The sequence below is a fragment of the Somniosus microcephalus genome, unplaced genomic scaffold (genome assembly GCF_052327205.1).
Source record: "Somniosus microcephalus isolate GS21.2 unplaced genomic scaffold, FLI_Smic_1.0 unresolved_chr6, whole genome shotgun sequence".
Classification (NCBI taxonomy): domain Eukaryota; kingdom Metazoa; phylum Chordata; class Chondrichthyes; order Squaliformes; family Somniosidae; genus Somniosus; species Somniosus microcephalus.
The window spans coordinates 22,255,296-22,282,203 of NW_028225184.1; the positions used below are offsets into that span (position 1 = coordinate 22,255,296).

Here is a 26,908-nt window from a genome sequence, read left to right on the forward strand (position 1 = left end):
TGTGTGTATGGGGTTTCACATTGTATCAGGATGCTGCCAGGTGTGTATGGGATTTTACAGTGTATTAGGATCCTGCCAAGTATTTATGGAGTTTCACAGTGTATCAGGATCCTACCTGGTTTGTATTGGTTTTCAGAACTGATATGCGTGTTTTTTAATGGAAGTTAAAATGCAGCTGCAAATTTAAATAAACCTCTGAACACGATGTGCAATCGAACTTCCATCCGTGCAGTAGTTTTGGGGATTGACAAGCAATACAGCTGTTTAACCCAACCCCCTGAACGTCTGATACCGATTATCCATCAATCTTTAGACAAACGGATATGGGCACACTTTCAGAATTAAAATAAATTGTATAAAATGCCAAGTGCGTCACTTACCCTTCAGATGTTCGCCAACTTCAGTTAAACCTCGTGCGATATTTATGTTATCAAATTCATCAGCATCTGTTCAGATCAATTAGATTTCATGAAACCAGTTTTAATCAGTATTACAATCGTGTTTAAATATGAAATTAAACTCAGCGTGATTTTATCGTACCAAGTTCCTCCATTTCTTTCAATATTTTGTCCAACTTTGGTACCCCATGGCGCATATTCACAAAGGATTTCCACATCACCCTTCGGGCCCCAGAGCCTTTCTCCATCACTAAGTTTAGGAGAAGTTTGGAACTGTCCGCCCTGTTACCCTTCTCCACGAGCTCAGTCACTTTCTGCAATGAATAAAATTAAGATACTGAGCAGCGGAGTGAATGGCATACACTGAGAATGAGAAGAACATGATCTGCCACGTGGTGGAATTTACTATGTTTTCATGATTCTGCTGAGATAGTTAATCAGGGGCCGGTTACTCTTCCATTCTTAATATATAAATATTCTGCAAATATCTTGTTTCTGTCATTAATTATAAATAGAAGTGATGACATTAAAGTATGAATCATTCAGCTGGGCTGTGAAGAAACATTGTTAATCTGAAATAGTGAATGTGACTAGTTTATTATAAAGTGTATCCAACACGATATCAGGGACCTCATCTGGGAAGGAACTGGGTGCTCCTGAATGAAAGCCTTTGAAACCACACTTACTGTGGGCCCAGGATCTGAATGGCCCTTCGGTATCAAAACGGTTTCTATTAACAAGTGCGAAACCAATCATGTCGACTGAATACAGCTCTAGAAAAAGGTCTAAAGCTGAAAGACTTTCAACAGCAGAACAAAATGGAATGACAATGGAATATTTAAATAATGATTTTTAATTACGATCGTTGTTTTACGGTGTATTTTCAAGTGAGTACAAAATCAATCATTATTCTGTACTGAACATTGAAGTAACTGTAGAACACAATAATGATCACTGCTTTGTACTGCACATTAAACTAACTGTAGGACATAATGATCACTGCTCTGTATTGTAAATTGAACTAACTGTAGAAAACAATGATCACTGCTGTGTACTGTACGTTCAACTAAATGTAGCACACAATTATCACTGTACTGTACTGTAAATTCAACTAAATGTAGGGCAAAATGATCACTGCTCTGTATGGTACATCAACCTAATTGTAGATCACAGCGATCACTGCGCTGTGATGTATACTGAACTAACTGAATCATACAAAGATCAGTGATCTGTACTATACACTGAACTAACTGTAGAAAACAATGATCACAGCCCTGTACTGTACATTGAACTAACTGTAGAACACAATGATCACTGATCTGTACTGAACATTGAACTAACTGTAGAACACTATGATCACTGCTCTGTACTGAACATTGAATTAACTATGGGACACAATGATCACTGCTCTGTACTATACACTGAGCTAAATGTATAACACAATGCTCTCTGTTCTGTACAGTACTTTGAATTAACTGTAGAACACAATGATCACTGCTCTGTACTGAAAATTGAACCAACTGTAGAACACTGTGATCACTGCTCTGTACTGAACATTGAACTAACTATGGAACACTATGATCACTGCTCTGTACTGAACATTGAACTAGCTATGGAACACAATGATCACTGCTCTGTGCTGTACACTGAGCTAAATGTAGAACACAATGATCTCTGTTCTGTACTCTGCTTTGAATTAACTTTAGAACACAATGATCACTGCTCTGTACTGTAAATTGAACGAACTCTTGAACACATTCATCATTACTCTGTTATGTAAAATGATCTAACTGTAGAACAAAATGATCGCTGCTCTGTACTAAACATACAACTAACTGTAGAACACAATGATCACGGCTGTAAATTGAACGTACTCTTGAAAAACAATGATTATTACTCTGTTATGTAAAATGATCTAACTGTGGAACACAATGATCACTGCTCTATACTGAACATTGCACTAACTGCAGAACACAATGATCGCTGCTCTGTACTGAACATAGCACGGTGGCATAGTGATTAGCACTGTTGCCTCACAGCGCCAGAGACCCGGGTTCGAATGCGGCCTCGGGTGACTGTCTGTGTGGAGTTTGCACATTCTCCCCGTGTTTGCGTGGGTTTCCTCCGGGTGCTCCGGTTTCCTCCCACAGTCCAAAAATGTGCGGGTTAGGTTGATTGGCTATGATAAATTGGCCCTTAGTGTTAGGGGGATTTAATAAGTGGGGTTACAGGGATAGGGTGGGATATGTGTTGGTGTAGGGGTTACGGGGATTGGGTGGGATATGTGTCGGTTCAGGCTCGACAGGCCGAAATGGCCTCTATCTGCACTGTGGGATTTCTGAATCTTTCTGAATCTGAATCTGTAGTACACGATGATCACTGCTCTGTACTGTACGTAGAACACAATGATCGCTGCTCTGTACTGATATAGAACTAACTGTAGAACACCATGATCACTGCTCTGTACTGTACATAGAACTAACTGTAGAACACAATGATCACTGCTGTGTAATGTACATAGAACTGTGGTGATTATTCCTTGATTAGTAAAAGTATTGTGATTCGTTGTTTGTTAACTGCCTTGGGATATGTGTTGTAATCTCATTGGTAGTTGATGATCACATGATGTGTTGTGGCTACCTTAAATTCAGTCCTTTTCTAGCTTTAGTTGGGACTGGATGTAGAAAGATATGCTGCCGATTTTACAGTTAATAAAGCCTAACTTTGGAAGGCAAATCTATTCTTTATTTCAATTTATTAACTTTATGTTAGAATGGAGCGATATCTTCAACCAGAACGATTCAAGGCTGACCCCAATTCTGCTGGAGAGGATGATAAATGGAAACATTGGTATTGTACATTTAAAAACTTTTTGGGCGTGTTGGATCAAGAGGCTCTAAATAAGCTGAATATGCTGATCAACTACATTGACCCGGATGTATATAAATATATTTTGCACTGTAAAATTTATGAAGAGGCTACTTCTACATTGGAAAGATTTTTGTTAAACCAAGAATGAGGTATTTGCACGTCATCTTCTATCTGCCCGTAGGCAGCAGGTGGGATAATCTTTGGATAATTATTTACAAGCACTTCGGTGCCTTAGTGTTGACTGCAATTATAAGGCTGTGACGGCTGAAGAATATAAGGACGAATCGGTACGGGATGCTTTTATTAATGGATTACTGTCTAGATCAATTCGTCAGCGGTTGTTAGAAAATAAGACTCTGGATCTTAAAAGTGCTTTTGAGCAAGCTTCTACATTGGATATGGCTCAGAGAAGTTCGGATTCTTATGCTCTTTCTAATCGGCCTGCGACTATGGTTTCGGCAGTTTCGGATGAAAAGGAATTATGTGGACTTAATGTGAGTGGTTTACTAGATTTTGAAACAGTTTCTACTTCGGCGGCCGTTGCCTCTAGGATTCAGAAGTGTTATTTTTGTGGGAATATCCAGCACCCTCGTCTGATGTGTCCTGCTCGGGAGGCTGTGTGTAGTAAATGCGGCAAAAGAGGTCATTATGCACGTGTGTGCAAATCATCAGGTTCAATTACCTTCCCTTCTCCTGGTGTGGGAGGGTCTTCCTCCACTACCTCTTCTGTGACTATTCAGCCTTTAGATAGGTCGTTTATTGCATCAATTTCTGCTGCATTTGCTCATGGCCGAAACAAAGCTATAGTTACGGCTCAAGTTAATGGGTTGGAAGTGAAGGCCCTTATAGATACGGGCAGTACTGAGAGTTTTATCAGTCTTCAGTTTGCGAAGGAGAAGCATTTGAAAATTTCGCCTGTTACGTATCAGGTGTGTATGGCTCAGACGACCCTTACTTCACAAATAGCTGGTTGTTGCTTTGTGAAATTGGTTCTTCTAGGTAATACGTATACTGATATATGCCTATCTGTTTTGCCTAATCTCTGTGTGGATATTTTGATTGGACATGATGTGCTTCAGTTACACGAGTCTCTTAGTCTTTCATTTGGAGGGACTAAGCCACCTTTATCTATTTGTGGATTAAACTCTTTATCTATTCCTCCATTATCACTTTTTTCCAATTTGATGTCGGATTGTAAGCCAATTGCTACCAAGTCAAGAAGATATAGTAGTCAGGATAGAGAATTTATTAATTCTGAAGTTCAACGTCTCTTATTGTAAGGAACCATTGAACCTAGTTGTTCGCCTTGGCGAGCACAGGTAGTTGTCACAACTAACGAGAGACACAAGAAACGAATGGTGATAGACTATTCCCAAACTATTAATAGGTATACTCAATTAGATGCGTACCCTTTGCCTAAGATTGATGAGCTTATCAATAAAGTATCTCAGTATAAAATTTTTAGCAATATTGACTTAAAGATTGCTTATCATCAGATTCCTATTGTTAAGAAGGATCAACCATATACGGCCTTTGAGGCTGGTGGAAAGCTGTATCAGTTTTGCCGAATACCATTTGGTGTTACTAATGGTGTTGCTTGTTTTCAACGGGCAATGGATGCTTTTATAAGTGATAACTCACTCTCTGACAGCTTTTCATACTTAGATGACATCACAGTGTGTGGCAAATCAAGGGTGGAGCATGATTCTAATTTAAAAAGATTCCTTCAAGCAGCGGAAAAAGTTGGTTTAACTTTTAACAAAGAGAAATGTGTCTTTTCGACTACTGAGGTAAATCTATTGGCGTATATTATTTCGGGAAATAAGATTAAACCAGATCCAGAACGTCTGCGACCATTGATCGATTTACCTTGTCCTACTAATTCTAAGGCTTTGCAACGAGTTGTTGGACTGTTTTCTTATTATTCTAATTGGATTGCAAATTTTTCACGGAAGATCCGGCCTCTTATTCGGGTTACGACATATCCTCTATCATGGGAGGCCAGGACATGTTTTGAGAATTTAAAAAAGGATATTTTAGGAGCAGTTGTGCATTCCATTGATGAGCAGGTTCCCTTTGTGATTGAGACAGATGCTTCGGATTTTGTAATTGGGGCTACTTTGAACCAAAATGGAAGACCTGTGGCCTTTTTCTCATGTACTTTGAATAATAGTGAAAAAAGACATTCCTCAATAGAAAAAGAGGCATACGCAATAGTAGAAGCATTGCGTAAATGGAGACATTATTTATCGGGGCGACATTTCACGTTGGTAACTGACCAAAAATCTGTGTCCTTTATGTTTGATGTTAAACATTTTGGAAAGATTAAAAATGATAAAATAATGAGATGGAGGATTGAGTTGGCATGTTACCATTTTGACATAGTTTATCATCCGGGGAAGGATAATGTTGCTGCTGATGCACTGTCGAGGGATTATTATTCGGTGATTCACGGAGATACGCTTATTAATCTTCACAATGCCTTATGTCATCCTGGAGATACGAGGATGATACACTTTGTACGCAGTAAGAACTTGCCTTTATCAGTTGAAGACGTCAAGCGGATGATTTCATCATGTTCTATCTGTGCTCGGTGTAAACCGAATTTCTGTAAGCCTCAACGAGCTCATCTTATAAAGGCTACTTCTCCTTTTGAACGTTTGAGTGTTGATTTTAAGGGACCTCTTCCTTCAACTACTCAAAACCGATATATATTTACTGTTGTGGATGAGCTTTCAAGGTTCCCTTTTGCTTTTCCTTGTGCAGATGTATCAGCTGCTACAGTTATTAAATGTTTGACTCAACTTTTTGTCATCTTTGGGATGCCTGCGTATATCCATTCGGATCAGGGAAGTTCTTTTATGTCTTCCCAGTTGAAGGAATACCTTCAGAGTCGGGGAATTTCTACTCGTCGAACTACCCCGTATAATCCCCAGGGTAATGGACAGTGCGAACGATACAATGGGGTGATCTGGAAGGCAGTTATGTTGGCGTTGACATCCCGGAACCTTTGAATACACAGTGGGAAATGGTACTGCCTGATGCCCTGCATTCCATTAGATCATTGCTTTCAACGGCTACTAATGTGACCCCCCATGAAAGGCTCTTTAACTATCCACGGAGATCTACTACGGGATATTCGGTACCTTCATGGCTTACTATGCAGGGACCTGTGTTGCTTCGACGCCATGTTAGATTGTCAAAATATGACCCCTTGTTGGAGGAGGTGGAGCTGTTGGATGCAAATTCCCAATATGCTCATATTCGATTCCAAGATGGGAAGGAAAGTACTGTTTCAATTAAAGACTTGGCTCCTTGTGGGGGCCAGCCCTCTTCTGAGGATAATAACAATGGTCATGATTCGGATAATGTGGATGCTGTTACAGATACTGCGAATATTTCCAATCCGATTGCAGATAATCATACTTCTATTAGTCAGCCTTTGATAGGTGTTTATGCCCGTCCCAGTGCATCTTCTGATGGGATTTCTAATCCGGAAACCATTGAGAATCGGGATATGGATAGCCTTCCTGTTGAAGATACTTCTGTGCCTTCTGGCGTGGGAGGGCAAGAAATTTCACCAAGGTTAAGAAGGTCGACACGAACAAGTTATCCGGTCGACCAATTGAAAATGGACTTTTAAATTGATAGTAATGTTTTAAAAATTGTTGAAATATTATAGTATATTGTTTTAGTTGAGAGATACTTAATACTTATGCGTAATGTTATTATTTGTTGCTGTTCATTTAGTATTGTGTTAGGTAAATAGTTTTATTCTCGTGCATAGTTTAGTTGTAAATAATTAATTGTAAATTGTAAAAGTTATTAGGTTAGAGTATATTTTAAAGGAGGGGTGAATGTGGTGATTATTCCTTGAATAGTAAAAGTATTGTGATTCGTTGTTTGTTAACTGCCTTGGGATATGTGTTGTAATCTCATTGGTAGTTGATGATCACATGATGTGTTGTGGCTACCTTAAATTCAGTCCTTTTCTAGCTTTAGTTGGGACTGGATGTAGAAAGATATGCTGCCGATTTTAAAGTTAATAAAGCCTAACTTTGGAAGGCAAATCTATTCTTTATTTCAAGAACTAACTGTAGAACACAATGATGACTGCTCTTTACTGCACATTGCACTGACCGTAGAACACAAATATCACTGCTCTGTACTGTACATAGAACTAACTGTAGAACACAATGATCAATGTTGTGTAATGCACATAGAACTAACTGTAGAACACAATGATCACGGCTCTTTACTGCACATTGCACTGACCGTAGAACACAAATATCACTGCTCTGTACTGTACATAGAACTAACTGTAGAACACAATGATCAATGCTGTGTAATGTACATAGAACTAACTGTAGAACAAAATGATCACTGCTGTGTAATGTACATAGAACTAACTGTAGAACAAAATGATCACTGCTCTTTACTGCACATTGCACTGACCGTAGAACACAAATATCACTGCTCTGTACTGTACATAGAACTAACTGTAGAACAAAATGATCAATGCTGTGTAATGTACATAGAACTAACTGTAGAACATAATGATCACTGCTCTTTACTGCGCATTGCAATGACAGTAGAACACAAATATCACTGCTCTGTACTGTACATAGAACTAACTGTAGAACACAATGATCAATGCTGTGTAATGTACATAGAACTAACTGTAGAACACAATGATCACTGCTCTTTACTGCACATTGCCCTGACCGTAGTACACAAATATCACTGCTCTGTACTGTACATAGAACTAACTGTAGAACACAATGATCAATGCTGTGTAATGTACATAGAACTAACTGTAGAACACAATGATCACTGCTGTGTAATGTACATAGAACTAACTGTAGAACACAATGAACACTGCTCTTTACTGCACATTGCACTGACCATAGAACACAAATATCACTGCTCTGTACTGTACATAGAACTAACTGTAGAACACAATGATCAATGCTGTGTAATGTACATAGAACTAACTGTAGAACACAATGATCACTGCTCTTTACTGCACATTGCACTGACAGTAGAACACAAATATCGCTGCTCTGTACTGTACATAGAACTAACTGTAGAACACAATGATCACTGCACTGTACTGTACATATAACTAACTGTAGAACACAATGATCACTGCTGTGTACTGTACATTGGACTAACGATATAACACAAGCATCACTGCTCTGTACTGTACATTGACCTAACTGCAAGAACACAATGATCAATGCTGTTTACTGTACAGTGAACTAACTGTTGAACATAATGATCACTGCTCTGTACTGTACCCTGAACAACAGTAGAACACCATGATCACTGCTCCGTACTGATCATTGAGCAACAGTAGAACCCAATGATCACTGCTCCGTACTGAAAATTGAACAACAGTAGAACACAATGATCACTGCTCCGTACTGAACATTGAACAACAGTAGAACACAATGATCACTGCTCTGTACTGAACTTTCAACTAAACTTAGAACACACAGATCACTGCTCCGTACTGTACTTTGAACTAACTGAGGAACACAATGATAACTGCTCTTTACTGAACATTGGACTAACTGTAGATAACGGTGATCACTGCTCTGAGCTGAACATTGGACTAATTGTAGAACACAAGGATCACTGCTCTGTGCTGTACATTGAACTAATTGTCGAACACAATGATCACGGATCTGTTCTGTAAATTGAACGAACTCTTTAACACAATCATTATTGCTCTGTTGTATAAAATGATCTAACTGTAGAACACAATGATCTCTGCTCAGTACTGCACATTGCACTAACTGTAGAACACAATGATCACTGCTCTGTACTGAACATTGCATTAACTGTAGAAAAGAAATCACTTCTCTTTAATGTACATTGAAGTAACTGTAGAACACAATATTCACTGCTCTGTACTGAACATTGAACTAACTGTAGTATAGAATGATCACTGCCCTGTAGTGTAAATTGAACTAACAGAGGAACACAATGATCACTGCCCTGTACTAAGCATTGAACTAACTGCAGAACGCAATGGACACTTCTCTGTAATGTCCATTGAAAGAACGGTAGAGCACAATGATCACTGCTCTGTAATGTACATTGAACTAATTGTAGGACACATTGATCACTGCTCTGTAGTGTACAATGAACTAACTGTATAGCACAATCATCACTGCTCTCATAGAATCATAGAGTCAATGAGTTTTACAGCACAGAACGAGGCAATTCGGCCCATCGTGTCCGCGACCAGCCATTAAGCCCTGTCTATTCTAATCCCATTTTCCAGTATTTGGTCCATAGCCTTGTATGCTATGACGTTTCAAATGCTCATCTAAATGCTTCTGGAACGCTATGAGGATTCCTGCCTCTACCACCCTTTTAGGCAGTGAGTTCCAGATTCCAACAAGCCTCTGGTGCAAACGTTTTTTCTCAAATCTCCTCTAAGCCTCCTGGCCCTTACCTTGAAACTATACCCCCTGGTTATTGACCACTCTAATAAGGGGAAAAGTTCCATTCCATCTGCCCTATCTATGCCCCTGATCATTAGGTACACCTCAAACCCTTCCCCCCTCAGCCTTCTCTGCTCTAAGGAACACAACCCCAGCCTGTCCAGCCTCTCTTCATAGCTGAAGCACTCCAGCCCAGGGAACATCCTGCTGAATCTCTGATGCATCCTCTCCAATGCAGTCACCTGCTTCCTATAGTGTGGCGAACACAACTTCACAGAATATTCCAGCTGTGGCCTAACTGGCGTTTTGTACAGCTCCATGATAACCTCCTTGCTCTTCTATGCTATGCCTCGGTTAATGAAGGCTAGTATCCCATATGCTTTTTCAACCGCCTTATCTGAATGTCCTGCTGCCTTCAGGGATCTATGTACATGTACACCAAGATATCTCTGATCTTCTGTACCTCCTAGAGTTCTACGATTCATTGTGTATTCCCATGCCTTGTTAGTCCTCCCAGAATGCATCACCTCACACGTTTCAGGGTTAAATTCCATTTGCTACTGTTCTGCCCATCTGACCAACCCGTCTATATCCCTCCTCGCTATTTACCACTCCACCAATTTTCGTGTCATCTGCAAACTTACTGGCCATACGTCCTACATTCATATCTAAATCATTAATATACACTACAAACAGCAAAGGACCCAGCACCGATCCCTGTGGTACACCACTGGACACAGGCTTCCAGTCACAAAAACAACCTTCGAAATCACACTCTGCCTCCTGCCACTAATTTGGGATCCAACGTGCCAACTTGCCTTTGACCTCATGGGCTCTTACCTTCTTGACCAGTCTCCCATGTGAGACTTTGTCAAAAGCCTTACTGAATTCCATGTAGACTACATCAACTGCACTACCCTCATCCACACACCTAGTAACCCACTCGAAAAATGCCATCAAATTGGTTAGACATGATCAACCCCTAACAAAGCCATGCTGACTATCCTTGATTAATCTATGCCTCTCCAAGTGGAGATGAATTCTGTCCCTCAGAATTTTTTCCAAAAATTTCCCCACCACTGATGTTAGGCTCACTGGCCTGTAATTCTCTGGTTTATCTCTATTACCTTTCTTGAATAATTATACTATGTTGTCTGTCCTCCTGACCTCTGGCACCTCCCCAGTGGCCAGAGAGGTTCTGAAAATTTATGTCAGAGCCCCTGCACTCTCCTCCCTTAACTCACACAGCAGCCTGAGATAAATATCATCTGGGCCTGGGGATTTTTCCAATTGTAAGCTTGCTAAAACCGCTAGTACATCCTCCCTTTCAATACTAATTTGTTCAAGTATATCACAATCCCCCTGCCTGGTTTCTATGCCTGAAGCGTCCTTCTCCATAGTGAACACAGATGCAAAATATTCATTTAAAACCTCACCTACATCTTCCGGCTCTATACACAGATTAGCACTTTGGTCCCTAATGGGCCCTACTCTTTCCCTGGTTATCCTAATGCCATTAATGTACTTATAAAACACTTTGGGATTTTCCCTTATTTTGTCCGCCAGTGTTTTTTCATGACCCCTCTTTGCTCTCCTAATTTCTTTTTTATATAACGCCCCTGCACTTTCAGTACTCCTCTAGGGCTTCCACTGCTTTTAGTACTTTGTATCTGCCAAACGCCATCCTTTTTTCCTATTTCATTCTTGTATATCCCTTGACATCCAGGGTTCCCTGGGTGTGTTAGACCCACCCATGTCATTTGCGGGAACATGCTCTGTTCTGTACATTGAACTAAATATGGAAAACAATGATCAATGTTCCATACTGAAAATTGAACTAACTGTAGAACACAATGATCACGGCTCTGTACTGTGCATTGAACAAACTGTGAACACAATGATCACTGCTCTGAACTGAACATAAACTAACTGTACAACACAATGTTCACTGCTCTGTACTGTACATTGAACAAAAAGTGGAGCACAATGATCACTGCTCTGTACTGTACATTGAACTAACTGTGGAACACAATGATCACTGCTCTGTATTGTAAATTGAACAAACTGTGGAACACAATGATCACTGCTCTGTATTGTAAATTGAACAAACTGTGGAACACAATGATCACTGCTCTGTACTTAACAGTTAACTAACTGTCGAACACAATGATCATTGCTTTTTTCTGAACAGTGAACTAACAGTAGAGCACCATGATCAATGCACCGTACTGAACATTGAACAACAGTAGAACACAATGATCACTGCTCTGTACTGAACTTTCAACTAAATGTAGAACACAATGGTCAGTGCTCTGTACTGAACATTGGACTAACTTTAGAACGTAGTGTTCACTGCTATGTGTTAAACATTGGACTATCTTTGGACGCAATGATCACTGCTCTGTACTGAACATAAACTAAACGTACTACACAATGTTCACTGCTCTGAAATGTACATTGAACAAAAAGTGGAACACAATGATTACTGCTGTGTTCTGTACATTGAACTAACTGGAACACAATGATCGCTTCACTTTACTGCAATTTGAACAAACTGTGGAACACAATTATCACTGCTCTCTACTGTACATTGAACTAACTGTGGGACACAATGATCACTGCTCTGTACTTAACAGTTAACTAACTGTCGAACTCAATGATCATTGCTTTGTGCTGAACAGTGAACTAACAGTAGAACACAATTATCACTGCTCTGAACAGATCATTGAACAAACTGTAGAACACAATGATCACTGTTCTGTATTGTACATTTAGCGAAATGAGGAAAGCAATGATCACTGCTCTGTATTGAACATTGAACTAATTTTAGAACAGAATGATCACAGTTCTGTACTGTACATTGAAAAAACTGCAGAAAATAATGATCACTGCTTTATACTGTACATTGAACTAACTGTAGAACACAATGATCACTGCTCTGTACTGAACATTGGACTAACTTTAGAACGTAGTGTTCACTGCTATGTGCTGAACATTGGACTATCTTTGGACACAATGATAACTGCTCTGTACTGTACATTGAACAAGCTGGGGAACACAATGATCACAGCTCTGTACTGAACAGTTAACTAACTGTAGAACACAATGATCACTGCTCTGTACTGAACATTGAAATAACTGTAGGACACAAATTTCACTGCTCTGTATTGTACATTGAACTAGCTGAGGAACGCTATGATCAATGCTCTGTATTAAACATTGATCTAACTGTAGAACAAAATGACCACTGCCGTGTGCTGAACAATGGAATAAATGTAGAACACAAAGATCACTGGGCAAACCTGAACATTGGATTAATTCTAGACCACAATGATCACTGTTCTGTACTGAACATTGAACTATCTGTAGATCAAAATGATCAATGCTCTGTACTGAACCTTGAACTAACTGTAGATCAAAATGATCACTGCTCTGTACTGAACATTGAACTAACTGTAGATCAAAATGACCACTGCTCTGTACTGAATTTTAACTAACTGTGTATCACATTGGTCACTGCTCTCTACTGTCCATTCAACTCACTGTAGACAACGGTGATCACTGCTCTGTACTGAACATTGAAATAACTGTAGACCACATTGGTTACTGCTCTCTACTGTCCATTCAACTCACTGTAGATCAAAATGATCACTGCTCTGTACTGAATTTTAACTAACTGTATACCACATTGGTCATTGCTCTCTACTGTCCATTCAACTCACTGAAGAAAACAGCGATCACTGCTCTGTACTGAACATTGGAATAACTGTAGAACACAAGGATCATTTGTCTGTACTGAACATTCAACTAATTGTAGAACACAATAACCACTGCTCTCTACTGAAAATCTAAATTACTGCAGAACAGGATGATCACAGCTCTGTACTGCACATTGGACTAACTGTGGTACACAATGATCACTGATCTTTACTGTACAGTGAACTAACTGCAGAACATAAAGATCACTGCTCTGTATTGAACATTGGACAAATGTTAGAAGGTAGTGATCACTGCGCTTTGTTGAACATTGGACTAACTGTAAACATAACGATCACTGCTCTGTACTGGACATTGAACTATCTGTAGAACACAATGATCACTGCTCTGTACTGAACATTGAACTAACTGTAGAACACAATGATCGCTGCTCTGTACTGAATATTTGACTAACTGTAGAAAAAAATGATCACTGTTCCAAAGATGTGCAGGTTAGGTTGATTGGCTATGATAAATTGACCCTTAGTGTTAGTGGGGTTACGGGGATAGGGTGGGATATGTGTTGATGTAGGGGTTACGGGGATCGGGTGGGATATGTGTCGGTGCAGGCTCGATGTGCCGAAATGGCCTCTATCTGCACTGTGGGGTTTCTGTGATTTCTGTGATTCTGTGATTCTCTACTGAACATTGAACTAACTGGAGAACACATTGATCACAGCTCTGTACTGAACATGGGATTAACTGATGAACAAAATGATCACTGCTCTCTACTGAACATTGAACTAACTGTAGAAAACAATGATCACTGCAGTGTACCGAATATTGAACTAACTGTAGAACACAATGATCGCTGCAGTGTACCGAATATTGAACTAATTGTAGAACACAATGATCACTGCTCTGTACTGAATATTGAACGAATTATAGAACACAATGATCACTGCAGTGTACTGAACATTGAATTAATTGTAGAACACAATGATCACTGCTGTGTACTGAATATTGAACTAATTATAGAACACAATGATCACTGCAGTGTACTGAACATTGAATTAATTGTAGAACACAATGATCACTGCTGTGTACCGAATATTGAACTAATTGTAGAACACAAGGATCAGTGCTCTGTACCGAATATTGAACTAACTGTAGAACACAATGATCACTGAAGTGTACCGAATATTGAACTAATTGTAGAACACAATGATCACTGCTCTGTACTGAACATTGAACGAATTGTAGAACACAATGATCACTGCTGTGTACCGAATATTGAACTAACTGTAGAACACAATGGTCACTGCTCTGTACTGAACATTGAACTATTTGTAGAACACAATGATCACTGCTCTGTACTGAACATTGAACTAATTGTAGAACACAATGATCACTGCTGTGTACCGAATATTGAACTAACTGTAGAACACAAGGATCACTGCTTTGTACCGAATATTGAACTAACTGTAGAACACAATGATCACTGAAGTGTACCGAATATTGAACTAACTGTAGAACACAATGATCACTGCTCTGTACTGAACATGGAACGAATTGTAGAACACAATCGTCACTGCTCTGTACTGAACATTGAACTAACTGTGGAACACAATGATCACTGCACTGTACCGAACATTGAACTAACTGTAGAACACAATGATCACTGCTCTGTACTGAAAATTGAACTAACTGTTGAACACAATGATCACTGCACTGTACCGAACATTGAACTAACTGTAGAACACAATGATCACTGCAGTGTACTGAATGTTGAACTAACTGAAGAATACAATGATCACTGCTCTGTACCGAACATTGAACTAATTGCAGAACACAATGATCACTGCTCTGTACCGAATATTGAACTAACTGTAGAACACAATGTTCACTACAGTGTACTGAATATTTGACTAACTGTAGAACACAATGATCACTGCTCTGTACTGAATATTGAACTAACTGTAGAACACAATGATCACAGCTCTGTACTGAGCATGGGATTATATGTTGAGCACAATGATCACTGCTTTGTACTGAACATTGAAGTAACTGTAGAACACAATGATCACTGCTCTCTACTGTACATTGAACTAACTGTAGAACACAAGGATCACTGCTTGTACTGAACATTGGACTAACTGTAGAACACAATGGTCGTTGCTCTGTACTGTACATTGAAACAACTGTGGAACATAATGATCACTGTTCTGTACTGAAAATTCAACTAACTGTAGAACACAATGATGACTGCTCTCTACGGAACATCCATCTAACTGTCGAAAAGAATGAACACTGCTCTGTACTGAACTTTGTTTTAACTGTAGAACACAATGATCACAGCTCTGTACTGAACATTTGACTAACTGTAGAGCACAATGATCACTGCTCTTTATTGTACTGTACATTGAAGGCTTTGTGTCTTAATACGAGGTGTCCTAGTGCGAGCAAACACTGGGTGCGAGTCATCAAAGAGTGCTGTGAGTTTGGGTTAGTGTGAGAGTTCTTTAAATGTTATTTCTCTTTAAATCATTCTTGTTAAGATTACTTAAGCAGTTTAAGTAAAGGGGAAAAGTTAAATATTTGGGATTCTTTTGGTTTAAGAAGAGTAAAACAAGGTTACACTGCAGTAGGAGTAAATTGGCACAGCAGGCAGTGGAAACCAGTTTTCTAACCAATCAGCAGGGGTGACTTATTTGGCTTTAAACAAGCAAACAGTATAAAAAGACAAGTCCTAGTGCGAGTCATCAAAGAGTGCTGTGAGTTTGGGCAAGTGTGAGTTAGGGTAAGTGGGGTGTTAGGTGCTCTTTTCAAACTTTACCTCTGTGGGTTGTAGTTAATAAAGCCTGTCTGGTGCAGAGTGACTGTTGGTAAACCATTTAACTGGTGTAACTAGAGGGATTGATTTAATTTAAATCCAATTAATTAAAGGGGATACTAGCATCTAAAATCGGGAAGAGGGTGTCCATAACTAACAATAAAAAATTTAATTAATGACATAGAATGGAGCAGGTGAGGTGTTACTGTTGCGAGATGTGGGAGCCGGTGAACCCCATTGATGCTAACGGTGATTACGTCTGTGACCAGTGTCTGCTGCTACAGGAACTCCAGCTCCGTGTTGATGAACTGGAGTCTGAGCTTCAGACACTGCGACACATCACGGAGGGGGAGAAGTACCTGGACTCTGTGAATCAGGAGGTGGTCACACCTATGAAGTTAATTAAATCAGATGTATCCCATGGTCAGGGACAGGACGGTGTGACTACGAGTGAGGCAGGTACGGGGACCCAGGAGGTAGAGCTGGAGGAGCCGCAGCCCTTGCTCTTGTCCAACAGGTTCGAGGTTATTACTCGCTGTGGGGACAGGAGCAGGGACTGCAGGGAGGATGAGCAACCTGGCCACAGCACCGTGCAACGGGGGGCCATTCAAGAGGGGGGAGTAAATAGAAATGTTGTAGTTGTAGGGGATAGTATTATTAGGGGGATAGATAGAGTTCTCTGCAGCTGAGAGCGAGAGTCCCGAAGGCTGTGTTGCCTACCCGGTGCCAGGGATAAGGACATCTCCTCTGGGCTGGAAAGAAACTTGCAGTGGGAGGGGGTGGATCCAGTTGTCGTGGTCCATGTTGGTACAAACGACGTAGATGGGACTAGGAAGCCGGTTCTGTTAAAGGATTATGAGCAGATAGGGGTCAAATTAAAAAACAGAACCGCAAGGGTAATAATCTCTGGATTATTACCTGAGCCACGAGCGAATTTCGCTAGGACAAATAAAATTAGAGAGTAAAATACGTGGCTCAAAGACTGGTGTGGGAGAAATGGGTTTTGCTTCCTGGGACAGTGGCATCAGTACTGGGGAAGGAGGGAGCTGTTCCGTTGGGATTGGCTTCACTTGGCCAGTGCTGGGACTAGAGTCCTGGCGGACCATATATCTCGGGCTGTGGAGAGAGCTTTAAACTAACTAGTGAGGGGAGGTTCCTAGATAGCAAATAATAAAAATGACAACAGAGAAGGTCATAGACTTAGGTAGCAGTGGGGAAATTAAAAACCAGAGCGTGTCAGGAAGGTGCAGAAGGTATGGAGTAAAAGGTAAAGTAAAAAAAAGGCAAAAGCAGGAACTAAGTGTCATAAAACATATTTGAAAGTTCTCTACCTGAATGCACGTAGCATTCGTAACAAATAGACGAGTTAATGGCACAAATAACTACATATGGGTATGATCTTGTGGCCATTACAGAAACATGGCTGCAGGGTGACAATGCCTGGGAATTAAGCATACCAGGTTATTTAACGATCAGGAAGGACAGGCAGGAAGGAAGGGGAGGTGGGTTGGCTGTGTTAATAAGGAAGGAATCACTGTAATACAGAGAAATGATATTGGGTCAAAAGATCAGGATAATGAAACAGTTTGGTTGGAGGTAAGGAATAATAAGGGGAAAAAAACACTAGTGGGCGTAGTCTATAGGCCTCTCAACAGTTGCAACTCTGTTGGACGGAGTATCAATCAGGAAATAGTTGAGGCTTGTAATAAGGGAACATCTATAATTATGGGGGATTTTAAATCATATTAATTGGACAAATCAAATTGGGCAGGGCTGCCTTGAGGATGAATTCATTGAGTGTATTAGGGATGGGTTTCTTGAGCAGTATGTAACTGAACCGACCAGGGTGCAAGCAGCCTTAGATCTGGTCCTGTGTAACGAGACAGGATTAATTAAAAAAGACCTAGTAAAGGATTCCCTTGGAATGAGTGACCATAACATGGTTGAATTCCATATTCAATTAGAGGGTGAGAAGGTTGGACCTCAAACAAGCGTGCTAAGCTTGAATAACGGAGACTACGAAGTTATGAGAGCAGAATTGAGTAGAGTGGATTGGGAAAATAGATTAAATGGTAAGACGATACATGATCAGTGGTGTACATTTAAGGAGTTATTTTACATCTTCCAAAAAATATATATTCCACTGAGAAGAAAATTGTGTAAAAGAAAATACAGCCATCCGTGGCTAAGTAAAGAAATTAAGGATAGTATTAGACTAAAAACAAGGGCATATAATTTAGCCAAATCTAGTGGGAGGATAGAGGATTGGGGAAACTTTAAAAGACAGCAAAAAATAACAGAAAGTTTGATTAAGAAATGGAAGATAGATCATGAAAGTTAATTAGCATAAAATATAAAAACAGATAGTAAGAGTTTTTATAGTTATATAAAAAGAAAAAGGGTGGCTAAAGTAAATGTTGGTCCTTTATAGGATGAGACCGGGAAATTAATGGTGGGAAATATGGAGTTGGCAAAAACACTGAATGAATATTTTGTATCAGTCTTTACAGTAGAGGACACTAAGAATATCCCAACACTGGACAAACAGGGGGCTATAGGAGGGAAGGAGCTAAACACGATCAAAATCACTAAGGAAGTGGTACTCGGTAAAATAATGGGACTCAAGGCGGATAAATCACCTGGACCTGATGGCTTACATCCTAGGCTCTTGAGGGAAGTGGCGGTAGGGATTGTGGATGCATTAATAATAATTTTCCAAAACTTCCTGGACTCAGCAGACTGGAAAACTGCTAATGTAACACCCTTATTTAAAAAGGGTAGTGGACAGAAGGCTGGAAACTATAGACCGGTTAGCATAATATCTGTGGTAGGTAAAATTTTGGAGTCGATTATTAAGGAGACAGTAACAGGACATTTGGATAATCATAATTTAATAGGACAAAGTCAGCATGGTTTTATGAAGGGGAAGTCATGTTTGACAAATTTGCTGGAGTTCTTTGAGGCAGTATCATGTAGGGTGCATAAAGGTGAACCAGTGGATGTAGTGTATTTAGACTTCCAAAAGGCATTTGACAAGGTGCCATACAAAAGATTATTGCTTAAGATAAAAAATCACGGGATTGGGGGTAATATTTTGGCATGGATAGAGGATTGGCTATGTAACAGAAGGCAGAGAGTTGGGATAAATGGTTCAATCTCAGACTGGCAATCAGTAACTAGTGGTGTTCCGCAGGGGTCAGTGCTGGGTCCCCAACTCTTTACAATCTATATTAACGATTTGGAGGAGGGGACCGAATGTAACATATCAAAGTTTGCAGATGATACTAAGATGGGAGGGAAATTAGTGAGTGATGAGGACATAAAAAACCTGCAAGGGGACATAGACAGGCTAAGTAAGTGGGCAGAAATTTGGCAGATGGAATACAATACTGGAAAGTGTGAGGTTATGCACTTTGGCAGGAAAAATCGCAGAGCAAGTTATTATCTTAATGGCAAGAAACTGGAAAGTACTGAAGTACAAATGGATCTGGGGGTCCTTGTGCACGAAACTCGAAAGGTTAGTATGCAGGTGCAGCAAGTGATTAAGAAGGCCAATGGAATGTTGGCTTTCATTGCTAGGGGGATAGAATATAAAAATAGGGAGGTATTGCTTCAGTTGTACAAGGTATTGGTGAGACCGCACCTGGAATACTGCATACAGTTTTGGTGTCCATACTTAAGAAAATACATACTTGCTCTCGAGTCAGTACAAAGGAGGTTCTCTCGGTTAATTCCAGGGATGAGGGGGTGGACATATGAGGAGAGGTTGAGTAGATTGGGAATCTACTCATTGGAGTTCAGAAGAATGAGAGGCGATCTTATTGAAACATATAAGATTGTGAAGGTGTTGGATCGGGTGGATGCGGGGAGGATGTTTCCGATGATGGGTGAAACTAGAACTAGGGGTCATAGTCTTAGAATAAGGGGCTGCTCTTTCAAAACTGAGATGAGGAGGAACTACTTCACTCAGAGGGTTGTAGATCCATGGAATATGCTGCCCCAAAAAGCTGTAGAAGCTACATCATTACATAAATTTAAAACAGAAGTAGACATTTTCCTAGAAGTAAAGGGAATTAAGGGTTACGGGGAGCGGGCAGGAATTTGGACATGATTCTAGGTTCGGATCGGACATGGCCCTGTGGGCAGCGGAGCGGGCCCAAGGGCAGTGTAGCCTGACCCTGCTCCTATTTCGTTTGTCTAATTCTGTTAGATTCAGCAGATGGTTCTGTGATATTAGATTGGCGGTTAGGATCAGATCAGCCATGATCTTATTGAATTGCGGAGCAGGCTCGAGGGGCCGATTGGTCTACTCCTGCTCCTTTTTCTTATGTTCTTATGTTCTTATGTTCTTATTCTTAATAAGGTGGATGAATTAGATGCGCAAATAGATGTTAACGGATATGATATATTTGGGATTACGGAGACATGGCTCCAGGGTGACCAAGACTGGGAATTGAACATCCAGGCGAATTCAATATTCAGGAAGGACAGGAAAAAACGAAAAGCAGGTGGGGTATCATTGCTGGTTAAAGAGGAGATTAACACAATAGTAAGGAAGGGTATAAGCTCTGATGATGTGGAATCTGTATGAGTAGAGCTGCAAAATGCCAAGAGCCAGATTACGTTAGTGGGAGTGGTATAAAGACCCAAACACAAATGCTGAGGTTGGGGATGGCACGAAATGGGAAATTAGAGACGCGTGCAGAAAGGGCACAGCAGTTATCACGGGTGACATTAATCTACATATAGATTTGGTAATCAAATTAGTAACAATACGGTGGAGGAGGAATTCCATAAGTGTATACGGGACAGTTTCCTGGACTAATATGTCGAGGAACCAACTAGGGATCAGGCCATCTTAGACAGGATATTATGTAATGAGAAATGATTAATTAGCAATCTTGCTGTGAGAGGCCCCTTATGGAGGAGCGATCATAATATGATAGAATTCTTCATTAAAATGGAGAGTGAAGTACCTGACTCAGGGACAAGGCTTCTGAATTTACATCAAGAAAACTACGATGTTATGAGTCACGAGTTGGCCAGGATGGATTGGGGGATATTACTTAAAGGGTTGACAGTGGATAGGCAATGCCAAACATTTAAATATCGCATGGATTAACTACAGAATTTGTTCATCCCTCTTTGGCACAATAATAAAACAAAAAAGTGACTCAACCATGGCTAACAAGGGAAATTAGGTATAGAATAGGATCCAAGGAGAGGACATATCATTTGGCCAGAAAACGCAGCAAACCTGAGGAATGGGAGCAAATTAGGATTGAGCAAAGGTGGACAAAAGGATTAATTAAGAGTGGGAAAATAGATTATGAGAATAAGCTTGCAGGGAACATAAAAACGGACTGTAAAATCTTCTCTAGATATGGGAACAGAAAAAGATTGGTGAAGTCAAAGGTTGGTCGCTTGCAGGCAGAATCAGGGGAACTTATGTTGGGGAACAAAGAAATGGCAGGCCAATTAAATACATACTTTGTTTCTGTCTTGAAAAGGAGGACACAAATAACTTCCCAGAGATGTCTGGGAACATGGTGTCTAATGAGATGGAGGAATTGAATGAAATCAGTATCACAGAAATCACAGAAACCCCACAGTGTAGATAGAGGCCATTTCGGCCCATCGAGCCTGCACCGACACATATCCAACCCGATCCCCGTAACGCCTACACCAAAACATATCCAACCCTATCCCCGTATTTAATCCCCCTAACACTAAGGGTCAATTTATCATAGCCAATCAACCTACCCTGCACATCTTTGGACTGTGGGAGGAAACCAGAGCACCCGGAGAAAACCCACGCAAACACAGGAAGAATGTGCAAACTCCACACAAACAGTCACCCACGGCCGGATTCGAACCCGGGCCCCTGGCGCTGTGAAGCAACAGCGCCAACCACTATGCCACCGTGCTGCCCCTGATTTCAATGGAAATTGAGTTAGGGAAATTGACAGGATTGAAGGCCAATTAACCCCCAGCGCCTGATAATCTACATCCTAGGGTACTTAAGGAAGTGGCCCTAGAAATAATAGAGGCATTGCTGGTCATCATCCAGAATTCTATAGATTCTGGCACAGTTCCCATGGATTGGAGGATAGCTAATGTAACCCCACTATTTAAAAGGAGTGCTGGAGAGAAACGGGGAATTATTGACCGATAAGCCTGACATCGGTATTGGGGAAAATGGTGGAGTCCATTATAAAAGATGTAATAGCAGAGCACTTGGAAAACAGTGACAGGATCGGACAAAGTCAACATGCATTTACTACTGCTTGACTAATCTACTGGAATTTTTTGAGGATGTAACTGGTAGAATAGATAAGGGAGAACCAGTGGATGTGGTGTATTTGGACTTTCAGAAGGCTTTCGATAAAGACCCACATAAGAGATTAGCGTGTAAAGTTAAAGCACATGGGTTTAGGGGTAAGGTACTGTCTTGGATAGAGAACTGGTTGGCAGACAGGAAGCAATGAGTTGGAATAAATGTGTCTTTTTCTGAGTAGCAGGCAGTGACTAGTGGGGTACCGCATGAATCGATGCTAGGTCCCCAGCTATTCACAAAATATATTAATGATCTAGGCGAGGGAACAGGATGTAATATCTCCAAGTTTGCAGACAACACAATGCTAGGTGGGCGTGAATGCTTTGAGGAGGATGCAGAGCAACTCCAGGACGATTTGGACAGGTTGGGTGATTGGGCAGATAAATGGCGAATGCAGTATAATGTGGATTATGCGAGGTTATCCACTTCAGTGGCAAAAGCAGGATGAAAGATTATTACCTGAATTGGAATAGATTGGGAAAAGGGGAAGTGCAACGAGACCTGGGTGTCCTTGTGCACCAGTCGCTGAAGGTAAGCATGCAGGTGCAGCAGGCGGTTAAGAAGGCAAATCATATGTTGGCCTTCATAGCGAGAGGATTTGGGTAAAGGAGCAAGGATGTCTTGCTGCAGTTGCACTGGGCCTTGGTGAAACCACACCTTGAGTACTGTGTGCAGTTTTGGTCGCCTTATCTGCGGAAGGATGTTCTTGCCATGGAGAGAGTGCAGCGAAAATTCACCAGACTGATAGCTGGGGTGGCAGGAATGACGTATGAGGCGAGATTGTGTCGATTAGGCTTATATTCGCTAGAATTTAGAAGAATGAAAGGGGATGTCATTGAAATGTATAACATTCTAAAACCACCAGACAGAGGAAAGAAGATCACGATGGTGGGGGATTCCAGAACCAGGGATCACAGACCAAGGATACAGGGTAAGCCATTTATGACTGAGATGAGGAGGAATTTCTTCACCCAGAGAGTGGTGTGCCTGTGGAATTCTCTGCCACACAGGGCAGTTAAGGCCAATTCATTAAATACATTCAAGAAGGAGTCAGATATATTTCTTGAGGCTAAAGACATCAAGGGATATGGGGAGTACGGATGGACTGCGCACTGAATTGGATGATCAGTCATGATCTCATTAAATGGCGGAGCGGGGTCGACGGGCCGAATGTACAGAACATTGAACTAACTGTACAACACATGATCACTGCTCTGTGATGTATATTGAACTAACTGTATAACACAATGATCACTGTTCTGAACATTGAAGTAACTTTAGCACACTATGATTAATGCTGTGTAACGTACATTGGACGAACTGTATAACACATAGAAACATAGATAATAGGTGCATGAGTAGGCCATTCGGCCCCTCGAGCCTGTTCTGCCATTTAATGAGATCATGGCTGATCATCCACACTCAGTACCCTGTCCCTGCTTTCTCCCCATATCCCTTGATCCCTTTCGCCTTAAGAAATATATTTAACTCCTTCTTGAATATATTTAATGAATTGGCCTCAACAGCCTTCGATGGTAGAGAATTCCACAGATTCAACACTCTCTGGGTGAAGAAATTCCTCCTCATCTCATTCCTAAATGGCTTACCCCTTATCTTTAGACTGTGACCAGTGGTTTGGGACTCCCCCGCCGTCGGGAACATCTTTTCTGCAGCTAGTCTGTCTAGTGCTGCTGGAAATTTATAAGTTCCAATGAGATCCCCTCTCATTCTTCTAAACTCTGGCGAGTGTTATACCCAATTCTCTACATACGTCATTCCTGCCAACCCAGTTATCAGTCTGGTGAATCATCGCTGCAATCTCTCCATGGCAAGGGCATCCTCCCTCACAATGATCACTGCTCTGTGCTGAACATTGATCATTGTACATAGAGCTGCACGCACAGAGCTTGGTGAAGACAGATTGGGGTGAATAGGCGAAACAGAGTGGTGACGGGAATTTGCTGAAGTTGAAACTCTGTGCAGAGGGGGTAGGAGGTGTACTGTCCTTGAAACCATGAAGCAACAGAAAACATATAATGATCGCAGTAATCAATAATCTTGCTGGATAAATTCAATTTAACCCTGTAGTGGATACCAACAGTAAAGTTCTCTCTAGACATAACTGATTCATAAGAAACAAGCAGATAGCGAAATAATGAAATTACTGAAGAAATGGCAGGTCTAATTTGTTACAAATTATCCTGAAATCACGTTATATCCATCAATATGTATAATCTGGATCTCAGGCGTTTCTGTTATATCTAGATTTAAATTACTAAAAACAATACAATAAGTAAATGGATACTCGTATTTCTAGTACAGTCTGTGTGTCAGGACTTTGATATGCATGTGTTTTTGGACAGCAAGACTGACCTGGACAGCCACATCTGCAGTATGTGTCTTGCGTGTCATGCTCCGGCAGAAAGTCCTTGAGCTGGCGTGTAACTTAGAGACACCTCAACACATAAGCGATGTTGAGGAATTTCTGCATAGTTTTCTCCAGAGTACTGTCACACCTCAGATGTGCAGGAAAGGGGGAGCGTGATTGTCCGGCCCCAGGGTAGGGAAGCCGATGGGAGATAGCCTAGATACTGATCATGTCGAACAATTACAATGTGATTGATGTCTGTGAGTGTAAGTAGAAAGACGGTGGAGAGGACCTAGAATGTATGCACCTTGGAGCAGGAGGAGGAGCAGAATCGAAATATAACAGTGATAGCGGATTCAATAATTAGGGGAATAGACAGCATGCTCTGCAGTTATGATCGAGTGTTCCGAAGGATGTATTGCCTACCTGGTGCTAGGGTAAGGGATATCTCATTGCGGCTAGAAAGGAATTTGGAAAAGGGAAGAGAAGATCCAATTGCTGAGTTCCTTTTCGAGACCAGTGACGACTGGCAAAAGGGGCTAAAGTTAAAAAGCAAGACCTCAAGCGTTGTCATCTCACAATTATGGTATACTAACTGGCATAGGGACAAACAGAACAGGAAGGCGAACACGTGGTTGAAGGAGTGGTGTGAGAAGGTGGATGTCTGTTTCATGGGATACTCGCACGCGCAGTGGGACAGGAGAGAGCTGTACCGTTGGGACGGGCTGCTCCAGAACCGGGCTGGGATGAAGGTCCTGGCGGAAAGGTTACATAGTGTGGTAAAAATGACTTTAAACTAATAAATGGTTGTGGGGGGGCTCAGTCATAAACAATAGTTAAAATGATAATTTAACGATTAAAAGAGGGATAAAAGCAGAATTCAGGTCACAACACTGATACTCCAGTTGAAAGGAATACTAAAGTAACTAATGTAGTTACAGCAGGAGGAACAAATGAGAAACGTGTTAAGTTAAACGGTGTATTAAAGGAAACATCAGAGCTAAAGGACAAGTAAGAGTTCCCTATATTAACGCACAGAGTAGAAGAAATAAATTGAGTGAATTAGAGGCTCAAATACAGATTAGAGGGAACAACAGGCTGGCTTTTACAGAGACATGTCTGCAAGCTGGTCAGGACAGGGACTTAAATATTCCAGTTTTTAACGTCTTTATAAAGGATAGCGAAACTGGAATAGGAGGAGTGGCCATCTTATTGATTAAATATACTATTGTAACAGTAGTGAGGGTGGATATACGTAAGGGAATGTAATCAGCTGATATTCTGTGGATTGAATTGGGGAATAAGAGCGGACTTAAAACTGTAATGGGAGCTGTGCACAGGCCTCTTGATAGCAGCAGATTGTATTTATTCAGTTATTAGAGTAGCTTGTAGCAAACCCAAAGTAATCTTAATGGGAGATCTTAATTTTCATATAGATTGGGAAGATCAGGTTAACTATGGCCAGTAAGATAGTGAATGTGTTGACTGTATACATGTTAGTTTACTGAGAAAGATGTTCTAGAACCAACAAGACGGCAGACCATACTAAATTTAGCTAGTAATAATGAGCCAGCCTCTGTTATTAATCTAAAGGTAAAGGATCATTTCACTCACAGTCATCATAAGGTGATCGAATTCAATGTTAGGTTTGAAAAGGAGAAAGAGTTACTAAGGTTCTAGATTTTGGAAGTCTAATTTTAACGAGTTGAGACACAGACTGGCAACCATAAACTGGTGAAAACTGATAGCGGGTAGAAATAATGTTTAACAGTACCAGGTGCTCAAATATAATTTAGCTTAATACATGACCAATATTTAACTCTAAGCCAGGGACGACAAAACAGGTGAAAGATAACATAACATTGAAGGAAATAACATGTAGAATTGCGAAGAATTTTGTAAATCTAGGGGCCTGGGAGAGATATAAAGAACAGAAAACGAAGACAAAAA

General features: G+C 40.6%; 1 protein-coding gene across 1 annotated transcript in view; it reads right to left on the reverse strand.

The window, feature by feature from the left end:
- Positions 1-26,908, reverse strand: part of LOC147087118 (NACHT, LRR and PYD domains-containing protein 3-like) — a 242,655-nt gene that overhangs the window by 28,665 nt on the left and 187,082 nt on the right. The window contains exons 2-3 of the mRNA XM_085978204.1: positions 541-712; positions 381-446 (exon numbers count right to left, since the gene is read on the reverse strand). Coding sequence (XP_085834330.1) covers positions 381-446; positions 541-646 — 172 coding nt within the window. The 5' untranslated portion in view covers positions 647-712. The remainder of the gene's footprint in view (positions 1-380; positions 447-540; positions 713-26,908) is intronic.